The 16,390-nt window shown below is 37.8% G+C and overlaps 1 protein-coding gene across 3 annotated transcripts in view; it reads left to right on the top strand.

The window, feature by feature from the left end:
• The window catches only part of MUSK (muscle associated receptor tyrosine kinase), a 95,032-nt gene that overhangs the window by 72,297 nt on the left and 6,345 nt on the right, over window positions 1–16,390 (top strand). For 2 of the 3 annotated variants that reach the window (XM_067743687.1, XM_067743686.1), the window contains 4 exons: window positions 607–613; window positions 6,712–6,975; window positions 11,303–11,478; window positions 15,811–16,012. In XM_067743687.1, the coding sequence (XP_067599788.1) occupies window positions 607–613; window positions 6,712–6,975; window positions 11,303–11,478; window positions 15,811–16,012 (649 nt within the window). Of the gene's footprint in view, window positions 1–606; window positions 614–6,711; window positions 6,976–11,302; window positions 11,479–12,166; window positions 12,191–15,810; window positions 16,013–16,390 lie in introns of all 3 variants that reach the window. The other variant, XM_067743685.1, reaches the window with a different exon arrangement.

Raw genomic sequence — 16,390 nt, 5'->3', positions numbered from 1 at the left:
GGTTTCCCTGCTCAGCTGCTGTTAGATTCTGCCTTTACCCATTCCAAATTATATACCTTTTTCTCTGTAAGAATTTCCTCCTGTTTCTTCCATCTGTTCTCTCCAGAAAATGTGGGGCCCCTTGTTAAAAAATTATTAAGTGTTTCAAGATGATAACCGCAGAACATTCAATTAAGCATGGGGCCCTTCTGAGTGTGGGACGCTGTGTGACCACGTGAAGCCAGTGGGTCTGTAAGAATCGCAGCTCCGCCACCCTCTTCCTGTTCAACCTCCACTTCTTGCTTTCTTGATGCAAAGTCCTTGGGTGGCCAACAGAGGGAAATTCTGACCTATGATACTGCCTGGGCGAACAAGGCCACGGTTGACTCAGCTTGAAAGGAAGAATTCAGTTCCTGGAGACATTTAATATTTTCTTACTCTCCTTCTCCAAATCTGCCTGTTAATGCAGGATCTGGCCTCCTAGCAGAAGCAGGGAACTTTTCAGAAACTTAGAGATTAGAAGAATGAAAATTATCTGTTACAAACCTTGAGATGAAAATGTACTAACTTTTGTTTCTTTTCCCCTTTAATTTGATTTCCTGTGGAAACTTCCTTTCCTGTTACTAGAATGGAGGTGAGATATTATTGTTATACCAATGTTTTGTTTCGCTTTGTTTGACATGCCATTTATTGAGTATCTATTATTCGTTGAGTACTGTAATCTTTCAGAAAACTTTCTAATTTCTAATCCTTTTAATACTCTCACAAAATGATGATGAAGATGAAGATAGGCAACATCTGTTGAATACTTACTATGTATCAGGCACTGTGCTAAGAGCTTTACATGCATTTTAAAAATTTATCCTCAGGACATGAAATAGATGCTAGTATTATCCCTATTGTACAGAAAAGAAACAAAGAGACATACTTTGAACTGGAGAGTACACATGACTTACACAGTTAGTATATGATAGGCTTGGAAAAGAGACACAGAACTGACTCCCAAACCCTCCCTCATAGCTTTATCCTGCAGATAAGAAAGTAACACCATGTAATATAACACTGTGAAACTTACAGCATTTTATCTGCATAAAATTGCCTTTCATAAAAACTCTATGATGTGTAAAATTTCATCTAATTTTACAAATGATGAAACTGAGATTTAGAATGGTTCATTACTACTAATAACAGCAGTTAAGTTTTGCAGGACATTTTTGAGTACCACTGTTCTCATATTAATGTTTCAGCAACTTTATGGGGCAAAAGCTATCATCCCTCTTTCTTTATATGAGGAACCTGAGGCACAAGAGTTGTCCAGACCACATAGCTAACTACAAAGCCTCAATCTGAGCTCAGACAGACAGACTCAAGAACACAGATTCATACCTATGTTGCTAATCCAGGTAGCACAGCAACTGAGCAGGACCTGCAGCTCAAGCCATTGATTCTAATTCCATGGAATGAAATAATTCATTGCATAAGAAAATTTAGTTTGTTCTCAATCTTTTCCCCAATTCATATAGCTTTGATGCATTTGTTTACCTAATAAATAGGTATTGAGAAAGAGTCCTGACCTGAAGGATTCTACAGAGAAGCTGAATATCTACTGAAGGGATATACAACATAAACACGGGAAAAGGTAAATTAAAATGCAGGTCAACCACAGAAGAGATGCCATCTTTCATTCATACACCTCTTTCATTCAGCACACCTGTCTTCCCTGTGCATTTTTAGAACATTCACTCTATTCCTGGCACTATATTGGAAAGTGATAAAACAAAACAAATTGTACATATTCCCTGCACCCAAGGAATTTACATTTTACTAGGGGACCGACACACACACACACACACACACACACACACACACACGTTACAAGGTAACATAATAATGGAATCATGCACAAATTCTAAGGGCTCAAGAACAGAAATAAATCATTCACATGCAACTAAATGCAAATGAAAATAATTTAAACTGATTATGGTCAAATAAATGCTAACTAATGAAAATTCCATACCATCTTTCACTTGTGATAACACAAGCACTCTTGGTTTTCCGCAAAGGGCTAGATAGCAAGTATATGGCTTTCTGGGCCGTACGGTCTCTGTTGCAACTGCTCAGCTCTGCTATTGCAGCACAAAAGGAGCCACAGACAGTTTGTAAATGGATGAACTTGGCTCTGTTCCAATAAAATTGTACTTCTGGCCACTGAAATTTGAATTTCATATCATTTTCACTTCTCCTTTTGGGTTTTTTCAACCATCTAAAAATGTAAACACCATTCTTAGCTCACAGGTGGTATAAACATAGGCAGTAGGCCAAATTTGACTTGCGGGTTCTATTTGCCCATCCCCGTCATAGAGAATGAATCATATACAAAGACACTAGGCATGAAAGGATGAAAAGAATTCCAGTTTGCTTTGGAAGTTTAGAGTGGCGTAGGGCCCTGGCCATCACATTTGTTGGGGAAGTACAATGGGAACCTGGCAGTTGCTGTATAAGGAAGAAGATGTGTCGCTATCAGGGGAGAGGTCCCGTTCTCACGTGTGCCAGCCCTAGGGAGGGCAGGAAAAGAAGGTGTGGAGTTTCCGCTGGGGTAGTGGGGTTGTCCCAACCAACCATGGCTGGTCATCTGGATGTGCCCTTGGACAACGTGTTCAAAGGGAAGAGTGTTGCCCTCATAGAAACTGGAAGATCACATTTTAAAACAGTGGACCCTTGAACAATTCAGGGGTTGGGGCACCAACCAGCACGCCCTATAATTTAGAGTTGGCTCTCTGTCTATGTGCTTCCTCCATATCCACGTTCTGCATCCTTGGATTCAACCAACTACGGATGGGATGGTGTAGGACTGTAGTATTTATTGAAAAAAAAACTGGGCATAAGTGGACCCGTACAATTCAAACCCACGTTGTTCAAGGGTCAACTGTATTCTACTGAATGGGATTCATACATGTTAAAGCAAAGAGAAAATAAAAGCAAAAGGTGTAGTGAGAATCCTTTAAATATTCCATCTGACCAAGGAGAGCTGCCTGCTATAAAATAAGTTAGAAGGGGGACGTGGGATCAGATATCAGTTGTTGCCTCCAAAAAGAGAAACTGTTCAGAAAGAGAGGTCAGCCAGGTTCAGTCTGTCAGGAGACAAGAGAGGGACTGGCTCCATGTGCAATATTAACTAGAATTTTTGGAGGTAGTCCAGCAGATCATTCCAAAACAACCAGCATTCTGTGAACAGATCCCTGTGACCTCTGCCCCACTGTTCAAACGAGGAACAGGACCAGCTGCCTCTGCTGTTGCTCCATCCACAGTCCCAAGATCTGCATGTGGAGAAATACGACTTCAGCTGGACAGAAAGGGCACTCATCACTTGCAAAAGACAGAAGACACCAATGGAAATTTTTTGCATTCATCTTGTTCCCTGGGTTTTGCTGTGACCTCCTTAAATTTTTTAAGTGATAGGGTTAGAAGGATGAGGGAAAAAATGGCCCCATTGGCCTCCATATCTTGCCTCTGAAATTTGATCACTGCATAAAATTTGAGGTTTATAAGTCAGCAAAACAGGGGAGGAAATTGTTCCAACTCTGACTGAAACTGTGACTGGGCAGTCTCTTTATATATGTATTATGTATGTGTGTGTAGGGAAATTAAAATACAGGCCACCCGCAGAAGACATGCCATCTTTCATTCGCACACTGTTCAGCACATGTGTCCTCCCTATGTATTTTAAAACACTCACTCTATTCCCGTATATATATATTTGGTACTATATATCCCTTACCTTGTGGGGCTAATCCAAGCAAAGATATACTACCAAAGCTAAGTCTTTAATGCTCCCAGAACATCACAGAGACAGAGAAAATTAATAAGAACCATATACTTTGTATCTGTATGGTTTTTCTCAGCATGCAAAGGGTTTTCACAGGCTAGTTATCTTCAAGCTGGTAGGAAGACAAATCAAAATTAAAACCAAGATCTTCTCATTTCTATTCAAAACCTATTCTGCTTTTTCTTTTCTTTTGCATTATATAGCTAATGTTCAAAAATCAGTGAGGACTCCGTACTATTAATTCACATTGAGGTTGTTCTAAAGATTTTCCCAGGGCTTTTTAAAAGAGAAGCAGCAGAAACTCAGAAAACAAGAATTTTTTTTTTTAAGAATTGGTTCTTAATTATTAATAATCCTTATCTCTGAGGCTATTTTCATTTTTTCTTTTGTGTAATTTTTCTTAGTTTCCAATGTTTTCTTTTAAATGTTTTTTGCTTATGTAATTAAAGAAAAAAACATGAGTTTTTTAAATTAAAAATATTCATGGAGGGCTTCCCTGGTGGCGCAGTGGTTAAGAATCCGCCTGCCAATGCAGGGGACACAGGTTCGAGCCCTGGTCCGGGAAGATCCCACATGCCGCGGAGCAACTAAGCCCGTGTGCCACAACTACTGAGCCTGCGCTCTAGAGCCTGCGTGCCACAACTACTGAAGCCTGTGCGCCTGGAGCCCGTGCTCCACAACAAGAGAAGCCACTGCCATGAGAAGCCCGCGCACCATGACGAAGAGTAGCCCCGCTCGCTGCAACCAGAGAAGGCCAGTGCGCAGCAACGAAGACCCAATGCAGCCAAAAATAAATAAATAAATTTATATAAAATATATATATATATTCATGGAAAAATAAAGAAGTGTCATTCAATAGTTAGCACGTGACCGTGCAACATGGATGAATCATTCTCAGCTCAGAGACACTAGGAGAAATATTCAACTTTTACATGATATAGTTTTTTATAAATTTATGTATTTATTATTTATATTTGGCTGTGTTGGGTCTTCGTTGCTGCGCGGGCTTTCTCTAGTTGCGGCGAGCGGGGTCTACTCTTCGTTGCGGTACGCGGGCTTCTCATTGCCGCGGCTTCTCTCGTTGCAGAGCATGGGCTCTAGGCACACGGGCTTCAGTAGTTGTGGCTCACGGGTTCTAGAGCACAGGCTCAGTAATTGTGGTGCACGGGCTTAGTTGCTCCGCGGCATGTGGGATCTTCCCGGACCAGGGCTTGAACCCGTGTCCCCTGCACTGGCAGGTGGATTCTTAACCACTGCGCCACCAGGGAAGTCCCCATAGTTTTTTTCTAAGTGAAAAGAGTCACACCTGCTCTTATCCATCCTCTCTTTTTATGGAAGGATTATCAATATGTGTGACCATTTTGTGAGCCAGTCTGGGGTATTTCTAATTGTTAGGTATTATTATTCAGTTTCTTAAAGCATAGTATCCTTGCTTCTCTAGAACTTTCTTAGTGTCAGCATACCCTGAGTTCCCTCAGAGGTTGAGTCATGAGCTATTTCTCTGGATGTTTTCTCAACCCTATAGGGCCCAAGTTTTCATGGGAGTTTTGCGTTTTCTTATTCAAGGCGTTCATTTAAAAAATCCCCAATGAATTACAGGTAATGCAATAAAATTCATGTTGACTAATTAGTAGAATGCTAGTATGAATTAGAGAATGATTCTATGTTACAAAACATCATTTTAAAATATAGTATTTCACGGAAGTTCATTGTTTTACCTGAATGAGTTGTATCTCATTTAATAGATTTGCTTCAAAGACCAGTCAATGATGTTTCTAATCACCTTTTCAAATTCAAATGGGCTCTGTTAGCAACTTAAACAATCCCCACAAATTCCAATTTGTTTAATTTTCTTTCCTTGAAATCCTTTATATAAAGATAATAAAATGCTAAATTCCAACAGATGTACAAATCTAAATGAGAGTGCAACCTGAATTTGCTGTCATTGTTAATGAGATATCTGATGGAAGGCATAAGGATATATTGAGACCATTACAGTGCCTGCACATAATAAGTGCTCAATAAACATCTGTCAGGTGAGTATAGGAGTTATTATAATTCCCAGCATTGCATTAAGGAAGCAGTGGATACGTGGAGGGAGTACCAGCTGCGTTTTCCATTTTTCTTATTGTCCTCTTCAGTTGTTATAGCAGATTAGCTTTTAATCTTATTGCTGTGCTAACACTTATATTACCCATGAACACACAATAACCTGGGTTCAGGATAATTACTTACATCACTTTACAGATTAGAACACTGTCAGAGACCAGATGACTCTCCCCAAGACATGTGGTAAGAAAATAGCAAAAGTGAAGATGCTACTTAGCTCCTCTGAGAGTCATAGCCAATGCTTTCTCCTTCCTGTGTGGCTTTCTTCTTATTCTTTAATGGAATGCTGGGAAGTGAGAGGATCTGATTTTTGGAAGATGTGCCACAAAATTCAAATCATTAATTATCATAACGTTTAAATAAACTATGTTCATCAAGCTGCAAGCTCTTTGGATCAGAGCAATTACTACGTTCAGTCACTTATTAATCATGATGATGAATATATTTTTTAGATGTATTTACTTGCTATGTACGCTTATATGTAACAAATGTGGAGTTAAATTTTATTTATGATGGAAACAATAAAAATTCTCCCATCCATTCTGGCCTTGAGCGTTTCCAAAGCTTTCCACATCCATTATCACATTTGATCCTCTTCATAGCCCTCTGGAGTAGCTAGAGGTAATATAATTGCTGCTGGAAATGAAGACAATATTCAGATGGAACGTTTCAACCAATTTGCTGGTGCAGTCTTCTATTTCTGTGATGCAGATGTGGAAATGGAAAACAAACAAAAAGGCAGATGGAATGCTAAGAAATAGCATGTGATCAGGAATGTTTTTCACTGCTTCTTTCAGTAAACCACAGAAAGATGACAAAGGCTACTGCGCCGAGTACAGAGGGGAGGTGTGTAATGCTGTCCTGGCAAAAGATGCTCTTGTTTTCTTCAACAACTCCTACGCAGACCCTGAGGAGGCCCAAGAACTACTGGTCCACACTGCCTGGATTGAACTGAAAGCCGTGAGCCCATTCTGCCGGCCGGCTGCTGAAGCTTTACTGTGTAACCACATCTTCCAAGAATGTAACCCTGGGGTGGCACCTACTCCTACACCCATTTGCAGGTAAAATTTACAAAATAAATAAATGGGGAAATTCTGTTTGTCTGTCTGCCAACAGGAAAAGTTTTCAAAAGAGGAAGTTGTTAGGTGTAAGAGTAAAGGCAAAAGCTGGCTTTTGTCCAAAATATAAGGTAATTAATTGGACAAAATTCCTACCATGTGAATCACTGGTGATACCCTATTATACAAGGGCTCTAAGTTAGAAAATGTCATAAAAGGTATAATATTCTATTACATTTGTTATTGTTCACATTATTATCATATTCATAAACATCCCTGCTTTCTAGGAAGTGAAAAACAAAATCCCAAACTAATATGGACCTCATTAGTAAGCCAAGATAGAGAAAATAAAGACTACATATCCAGTATTTCAGCATTATTAGCCAATAAATATGAGATCTTGGTGAGCATGTCAGAACATTAAAATACATTCCACCCAATATTCTAATTTACGTACTGACACTCTTGTGTCATGGGGGGTGGAAGGAGTAGAAACAGTTATAAAACAGATATTTCTTGAAAACCCCCTACTCTTTAAACACTGAAATTTATAAACCCACTTTCAATAGAATTATCTTTGCCTTTATTTACTTCTTGTGTAGAAAAGACTGGAATCAATGTAGCTTTTGAGCTAAATGGAACAAAGTTCAAATACTGTTTTGTACTGCTTTCTAGATGCACTGACATATGACCTCAGCTAAACTTCAGTTTCCTCGTCTGCAATAGAGCTGAGAGGATTAAAGGATAAATTGTACCCAGGGTATCTATTAGAAACTGGATGGATACTGTTTGCTTTTCAAGAAAACACATGAAGACTACCAACACAGCACATTTCTAACTGTTTTGATAAAACCAGGAACTATTTAAATATTGAAATAGTTTTAAGGCATTCTATTTAGTATAAAAGGACTACAGAGGTCATTAAAATAGAGTGCTCCATTCTTCAACTTACTGCAAATTTTGAGGGTTTGGAGACATTTTAAGACTAATATAGGGACTTCCCTGGCGGTCCAGTGGTTAAGACTTCACCTTCCAATGCAGGGGGTGTGGGTTCGATCCCTGGTCAGAGAGCTAAGATCCCACGTGCCTCACAGCCCAAAAACCAAAACATAAAACACAAGCAACATTGTAACAAATCCAATAAAAATTTTAAAAATGGTCCACATCAAAAAAAATCTTAAAAAAAAATTACTTAAGACATAATTTGTTGTTTCTTAAGATTATACTTTCATCAGAGATGACATCTAATTATCTTTTGAGGAACAATGAGAATTAAAATTGAATTGTATCTTCATATGCTAGCACAAAATAAATTTACTGAGTAATTTCCCAACATTTATGCCCTAGACCAGTTTAAATGCATAGGCCACAGATGTTCTTTCTCAAGATTGAAAATAATTTAACTTTTTTGTTTTTTTAGAAAAAAATTCCATTCACTGAGATTTCAAATTTATTAGAATAGCATAGTTAATTAACTCTTAAATCTTGAGCCATTCGTAGTATAAATTTTTTTCTTAATTCCAGCTGTTATTTAAACAAGTATTTTTTAAAATTTATTTATTTATTTATTTTTGGCTGCATTGGGTCTTCGTTGCTGTGTGCAGGCTTTCTCTAGTTGTGGCGAGAGGGGGCTACTCTTTGTTGTGGTGCGTGGGCTTCTCATTGCGGTGGCTTCTCTTGTTGTGGAGCATGGGCTCTAGGCATGCAGGCTTCAGTAGTTGTGGCATGCAGGCTCAGTAGTTGTGGCGCACAGGCTTAGTTGCTCCGCAGCATGTGGGATCTTGCTTGACCAGGGCTCGAACCTGTGTCCCCTGCATTTGCAGACAGATTCTTCACCACTGTGCCACCAGGGAGGTCCCTGAGTATTTTTTTAATCTGAAAATTGTTTCTATTTTTTTAATCCTTGTAAACAATTTATTCACATTGGGGTTGAAAAATATTCTAGAAATTTTCACATTTTTATACTTCATTAAGGTTTTCTTTTCTCTTATATATAATCAATAATTGTTTAAAAAATTAGACATTTAGAAAGACTTGGGAATAGATTTCTTTTCATTATTTTCTTTCCTATAAGTAATATAAAAAGAATGGATAATATGATTTAATCATCAGACTTATGTCCTTTTTTTTTTTTTAAAGATTTATTTATTATTCATTTATTTATTTTATTTTTGGCTGCGTTGGGTCTCAGCCGCGGCACGCAGGACCTTCATTGAGGTGCGTGGGCTCTTTGTTGTGGCGCGCGGGCTTCTCTCTAGTTGTGGTGTGCGGGTTTTCTCTTCTCTAGTTGTGGCACGCAGGCTCCAGGGAGCGAAGGCTCCGTAGTTGTGGCATGCAGGCTCCAGAGCACGTGGGCTCTGCAGTTTGCAGCATGCAGGCTCTCTAGTAGAGGCATGCAAACTCAGTAGTTGTGGCACGTGGGCCCAGTCGCCCCGCGGCATGTGGGATCTTAGTTCCCTGACCAAGGATCGAACCCACGTCCCCCGCACTGTAAGGCGGATTCCCCACCACTGGACCACCAGGGAAGTCCCCAGACTTATGTCCTTTTTAAGAATTTTTCTTATAGTATATCTCTGAGTATTTTTCTATATTTTTATGTGCTCTAGTTTCTTGTTGGGAAACACTGTTATTTGTACTTTGAATTTCTTGCTTGCTTCTCCCTCTTAGTTATCTCCTTACTCGCTATTTTCATCTTTCTTTCTGCATTCAGTTAGAACTTCTAAAGTTTTCCCCTATTATTTGTTCAATATCTTGCTGTGCCATTTCTTTCTCAATGAAGATTTCACTTGTTTCAGTGAAACAGTTGTTTTCACTTCTTTATGGTCTTTATTTTCTTCAGTCACTACCATGTTTAACTTAACCTAGTTTTCACCCTATTTTCCATTTCATCTTGATTTTTTTTCCCCGTGAAAAACTCTTCTGTAGAGGCCATGCTTCAGTGCATGTCAATGAAAACAAAACAATTTTTTAAATTCTCTAACGTGTCTTTTCCATGTATAATAAAAAATAATTTTCCCAGGTATTTGCTTTCTCCACATAATGTGGGCTAAAAAGTTCTTTCATATGTCCCATATTGCTTTTGCACAGTTTAACTGTAACATCTGAATGCAGAAAGATTTGCTTATATGACCCAAGGATGGGACCAGGCATAAGAAGAAGCAAGCCAAGCAATGTTTCTCCAGTTCTTCAGAGTCTCAGAAGCCTGAAAGCCCCATTGTTCCCTCTTCCTTTGCAGACATATTAAGAATCTACATCCCATCGTTGTACTCATGACTCCCATTATATCCCATCACATTAGTATGCACAGCCCTTTCATTCTGCACATGCTCAGTTGGTCCATATTGGCAAGTGGTTGCCTGGGAAAGCAGGAGTGTAGGCATGAGTAGTAAAAAATATATATGCATGTATATATAACTACACATACACACGAATGTACACACTCACACAAAATTTCCTCCTCTTTTATACTTCATATATTGAATGAATGACATTGCTATTATTATCCTTAATTTCTTTAATTGTCTTTAATTTCCTCTTATTATGATTCCCAAATATCTTAATTTGGAACTAACTTGATTTTTCCTATGTAGTCTATCCTATTTCCTATAAGATAAGCTTGAACAATTATTAATCCTCAAAATTCTAATTAGTCCAACTAATCTACCTAATCTTTCTTCAGCCTTTTCACTCAGTACAACACAGAGATGAACATTGCAGCTTCATACTCACACAGACCTTACTCTAGCTTTCTCAGATGAAAGCACACACAGCAATGAGATAGGACTCAGCTTCTCCAAGGGTAGGGCTGGGTAAGGACTCCCGAGCCCTCCTATAACCTTTCAAGAAGGTGATACTATTCTGCTTTAGGGAACAAAGCACACAGAGACACGGACTGTGTTCCTCAGGCCCTGCCCATTAGCCCTGAGATTACAGAAAAACCTCCCAGGCTGGAAACTGCTTGACAATGATCTTTTAAAGTTCTGCATACCTTGTTTCTGTACCTTCGTAGTTACTTTAATATGAAGTTAAGAGAAAACATATCTGGGATTCCTAATCCATTACCTTTGGAACTTGAACGTTCTTTTCCCCAGTAGCATTAGTGATGTTTTTAAAACAAAACAAGACAGCATTTCATCTCATGGGATAATATACCATATATTTCATAGCCTCTCACATTATTTACAATAAAAGGATCTTTACAAAAACACTTTTGCAAGAACAAACAGTGTACTATGATGATGTTTTGAAAATATGGGATTTAGGCTCCACCACCAATTTGGCTTCAACGTGCTATGATTCATCAAATTTTGTTCTCCCTAAATTATTGTAGAGAATACTGCCTGGCAGTAAAGGAGCTCTTCTGTGCAAAAGAATGGCTAGCGGTGGAAGAAAAGACCCACAGGGGACTCTACAGATCTGGGATACATCTGCTCTCCATGCCGGACTGCAACAAACTCCCCAGCATGCACTGGGACCCCATGGCCTGTACCAGACTGCCATATTTAGGTAACAGAGTTCTCTCGAGACTTTGGAGGTTCAGAGAAATTTACTATTTTGAGGAAACTAAGGTGTGAATTTAAATCTAATATTTCTAGGCATTTCCAATATTTTTTGAGTTCTGCCTTCCTTCCATACCCAATAATCCTATTGCTTCCATACCCAAGAATCCTATTGCTATCCTAATTGCACCGGTTAACATAAGGATTTATTCCATTTGTTCTAAAAGAAATTAAAGAGCACTTTTCACTGCTGCTTGAGATCTTACCTTACTTCATAAGCAGATCTTATGAGAGCTCATAACATTTTATTGAATGTGCAGAGAAATGGCTAAGAAACAGTTCATATTTTGTCAGAGGAGTGGAATAAAAGCATAAAAGTCCTCTTTCTTACCCAAGGAAGCAGATTTTTCAGCATGCAAAAATAAGCCATATGTTTGCAAATGCTGATCTCACAAAACAAAGCTGAATGGCTGCATGTTGCTTTAATGAACTTCATCTGTAAGGAACTATGTGGTGAGCCCTAACAGCTGTTTTAATTTCAAAGATGCAATCCTTTCGCATTCGAATGCGAAGAATGTTTTCCCATTGTATATTAAAAAGCTGAAAAAGAACTTGCATTTCTTAGCACTCTCTCACAGAACACAGGAGCTATCTGGATGTTCACTTAAAACAAATTTTTATCCTTTCCCCTTCAGATTATAAAAAAGAAAACCTAACAAGTAAGTAATTTTGTTTGTGCCCTTGAAACGTTATGTGTATGTAACTGGATTCATGCATGCGTATTTACACCCATATTTCATGATGTCCAGAACGGGATGTACGGTCCCTCTCAAAGTCTTTTCACTATACTCACCCAGGGTAGAATATGAAGGAAGATCATCAGAGATCCCAGTTTATAGCTTCTAATTAGGCCATGGAGAGCACCATATTTAGTGAATGATGCAAATCCCATCTCCTACCTCAAGGTTACTAAGTTGCTTTATCCCTTCCATGGCTATAAAGTAAGCCAATTTAAAATATCACCTTTTGATTTTGCATTCATGATTTTTGTATCATCCAATAGTATAAAGTTTACAGGGTCAAATCAAATGGTTTTAAAAGGGTGATCTCAAAATCTCTAGGAAAGAATTCAAGAAGGTTGCTTGAAAAGGGGCGTCCTAGAAACCAACGTGTATCAGATGGTACGTTAAGCCTATCAGAATGCAGAAATCTTCAGGATGAAATTAGAAATTTTTTTCATGTCGACTAACTTCCTCTGATTTTCATGTTCAAGGCTCAAATCATATTCATTTCTTGGGCTAGATATTCCAGGCCTAATTGTTTCTGCACTTGGCTAAGTGCCAGGACTTGATTTTTACTAGCTTACTTAAAGGACTAAGACTTAGAATATTGAAAGAAAGAATGCTACTGGTCACAACTGAATCACTCAGAGCTAGGAAACAAGAACAGCTTTGGAAAACCCTAAAAACCTATTATTCTGGAAGCCTGTCAAATTGTCATTCCCAACTTGAAAGAATGAAAAAGAAATGTTTCAATTCTTTGTCACAGAAGCAACCAAAGTTAACTTTGATTGGACTCTTAATTGATGACTGTGATGTTTGTTATCCTTTGATTGTTTACTCATTCATCCATTCACGCATTCATTGAGGGTTTACTGTATGAAAGGTGCTGACCTTCAATCCTAGATTAGACAGAAATAAGACACACAAAAGCATCCAGATTTCTGCCTTCTACACTGATTATAAGAAATTGCGAGCAGCATAGATTAGCTAGATCATTTTATGAAATCTTTGCTATATGTAAGAAAATGAACTCCAGATGTCATAAACTGATCATTTCATCTGACCATACGGTGAGGAATGTCTAAAAATATGTTCCCTGAGTTAAATACAATTATCAAAGAAATTGGCTTTAGCTCTTCAGGTAGGTCGATCGTTGAACAGAGAAGTCAACCTTATTAGGTAGACTGTCTCATATTCTGTGGGAGTGTGTAAAGCCCTCAAATATTTCTTGGAGAGTCTCTTGAATTCTGAGTAAACTCTAAAGGATATTACCAGTTCACTTTGAAGGGTGATGGAAGATTTCTTTTAATCATTAGTTTATCTTTTGGGTATTTCCTTCTTGCTTCCCTTCTCCCTGTCTTTTAATGATTGTTCCTACTTTCATATTAGAATTAAGTTTAGCTCTCCAATTTAAGCCCCCCTCCCCACTCATCTTGGATTGATTTTTTTAAATCTTCGAATGACTCAGTCCACAGAAAGTCAGAGCAGCTTTCAAACCATCACAGCGGAGCCTGGGAAGTCTGTTACATCCACCACTGCTGTGATGCTTGATGAGAAATGCTGTCATTGGTCCTGCACAAATGTTTTACTGCTGTGCTAATATTCTTCTAGTTCCAGGTGCCTGCTTGAGTCACAGGGGTAACCAAACTTGGTCTCCACAGGCTTCAAAACCACTTGCTTAGCCACTGGTGCTCAGGGCATAATCACTGCTTCCATGCCTAGACTAAGAAGTCATACGTAGGCACCCCTTATAATCTCTGCTTTTACGTGTCCTATTTCAAATGGCTTCAGGTATCCCTGCAATGAAAGTTTTCCTTTGACTCTGTGATGTGTTATAATAATATAGTTCCTTCTATGAAATCTTTGACTATATTGCAGTCAATTTCTAATATTTCATTTAGCATCTTTTAAATCTATGCTCTATAATCTGCATTTTTGTGCTAACACTGTCAGGTTGTGATATTAGTATTATAATAGCTTGCTAAAACAATCTGAAAGATTTTTCTCTTACTGGAATATATTATAAAACTGTGAAAATTGTATCTCTTCCGATACTGAAAGAATATAACCATAATTCTATAATGACTTAAACTTCCTGGTTATGGCTAGTTTCAGACTTTCTGATTCTTCAAATTTGGTAATTAATGTGCTCCTACCATTTTCCTTAAGATTTAAAAAAATGTAACTCCATAGTTATATATCATTTCCTTTTTATTGACCTTTGAGTCTATTGTTAAAATGACTCTATCATTCCTAATTTTGTATGTTTGTGCCTTTCTTTTCATTTTAAAATTAAAATGTCACTGATTAGACTACCTTGTAAATATTTATCAGAAAAACTATTGACCTATTTTTAAATTCTATCATTTGTGTTATGTGTATTCTAACGTATTAATTTCTGCTTGTACATGGCTGTTACTATATCACCTGTTTTCCTTTGTTTTCTGTAGATTTTGTTTCTTTTCCAAAGTCTTGAATTAAATATCTAGTTCATTCACTTCATTCATTTTATCTAATGGAAGAAGATAATGCTATGAGTTTATCACTGAACACATCTTTGGCCAAATCTCATCAACACTGCTAGGAAGTTACTTTGTCATCTGTAACTATGGCTACTTTCTACTCTTTGATTGAAAGGTTATTAAAATGTTTCTTTTTTGAATGTCTTATTGGATTTTATTTAATCTATTATTAATTGCATTTTGATCAAAGAATAGATCTGCATAATTTCTTCTTTTGAAATTTACTGAGATTCATCTTTGTGACCTGACAAAAAAGACCGTGTCTGTCAGTATCCCACAAATATTTGAAAATAAGGTTTATTCTGTCTTTTTAGGGTACAAAGTTCATTCTTCACTATTAAGACATTCTTGTTGATTATATTATTAAAATATTCTGTATCCATGTTTTTGTCTTTACTCAGTCAACTAAAAGGATTTAAAATATAATTCATAATGTTGTTTTAATAGATATACAATGGACGTTGCACCCTACAAACAGAGGGACATTAGTATGACATCTTTTGGTTTCCAGCGGTAATACAGATTTTAACTTATTTGTATATTGCATTGACCTTTTTAATAGGAATTTGACAGGAGTTCAATTAGATGAACTAACTTCCTCATTTCTGTCCTACTATTTCCATTTTCCATGTTCTTCCATTTAATTCTGTTTGTAAATCAACAAACCTCAGCTTTAGATAATCCTGACTTCAATTTCATAAAAATATTTTATTTAGTAACTTAACAATGTCCATGATTGTTGTCAGGTCATAAAAACTATGATGAGTGTGAAGACACTAGCCCAGGATTTGCATCTGTCTTGGAAAAAGTATTTCCTTTCTCTGAGTCTCATCTTTAAAGTTCTATGATTCTGTAAGCTGGATTTACTTACAACTAGACTTCACTGGATTCTTACAATTGCGCTTTATAGATATATAACCAGGGAGAACCTGATACATTAGAACATAATCTTAAATTTAGTTTCCTGATTGCCTGAATACGAACGTTGCTGCTTAAAAGTTTAAGAATGAGTGAAAATCTGTTGTTGACTTACAGCATTCCCACCAATGACGTCCTCAAAGCCGAGTGTGGACATTCCAAACGTGCCTCCCTCTTCCCTGTCTTCCTCCTCTGTCTCACCTACATACTCCATGACTGTAATAATCTCCATCATGTCCAGCTTTGCCATATTCGTGCTTCTTACCGTAACCACTCTTTATTGCTGCCGAAGACGAAAACAATGGAAAAATAAGAAAAGGTGAGATTCTAGTTTAAGTGAACCACGTGTAGTAACATTTTTAAAACCTTTACGTATTTGGTATTGAAGCTGGAGACGGGAGGAGGGGTATATATAACACTGCCACTTCCTTTATGACAGCCATTGCCTTGCTTTAACCGTAAGCAGCCCCACCATGATCTTTCAAAATGTCAGTGACTTGTTGCATAGGATCACATGTCCTAAGGTTAGTTTTTCACAGCAGATGGAATCTAAACCACGGTTTGGAAGAATATGGCCGTTCCTGCTCGCTGTCAGCCCCCTCAGCCCCACTGCCACTATCAGATTGGATAGTGACACAATCCCTGAAAAAAAGAATGTAACTTTAGGCTCCAAACCAAATTCTTCGTGGCTCTAAAA

The sequence above is a fragment of the Pseudorca crassidens genome, chromosome 7, assembly GCF_039906515.1.
Source record: "Pseudorca crassidens isolate mPseCra1 chromosome 7, mPseCra1.hap1, whole genome shotgun sequence".
NCBI lineage: Eukaryota > Metazoa > Chordata > Mammalia > Artiodactyla > Delphinidae > Pseudorca > Pseudorca crassidens.
The sequence above is the reverse complement of the archived record's forward strand: the minus strand, read 5'-3'. Positions and strand labels throughout refer to the sequence as shown.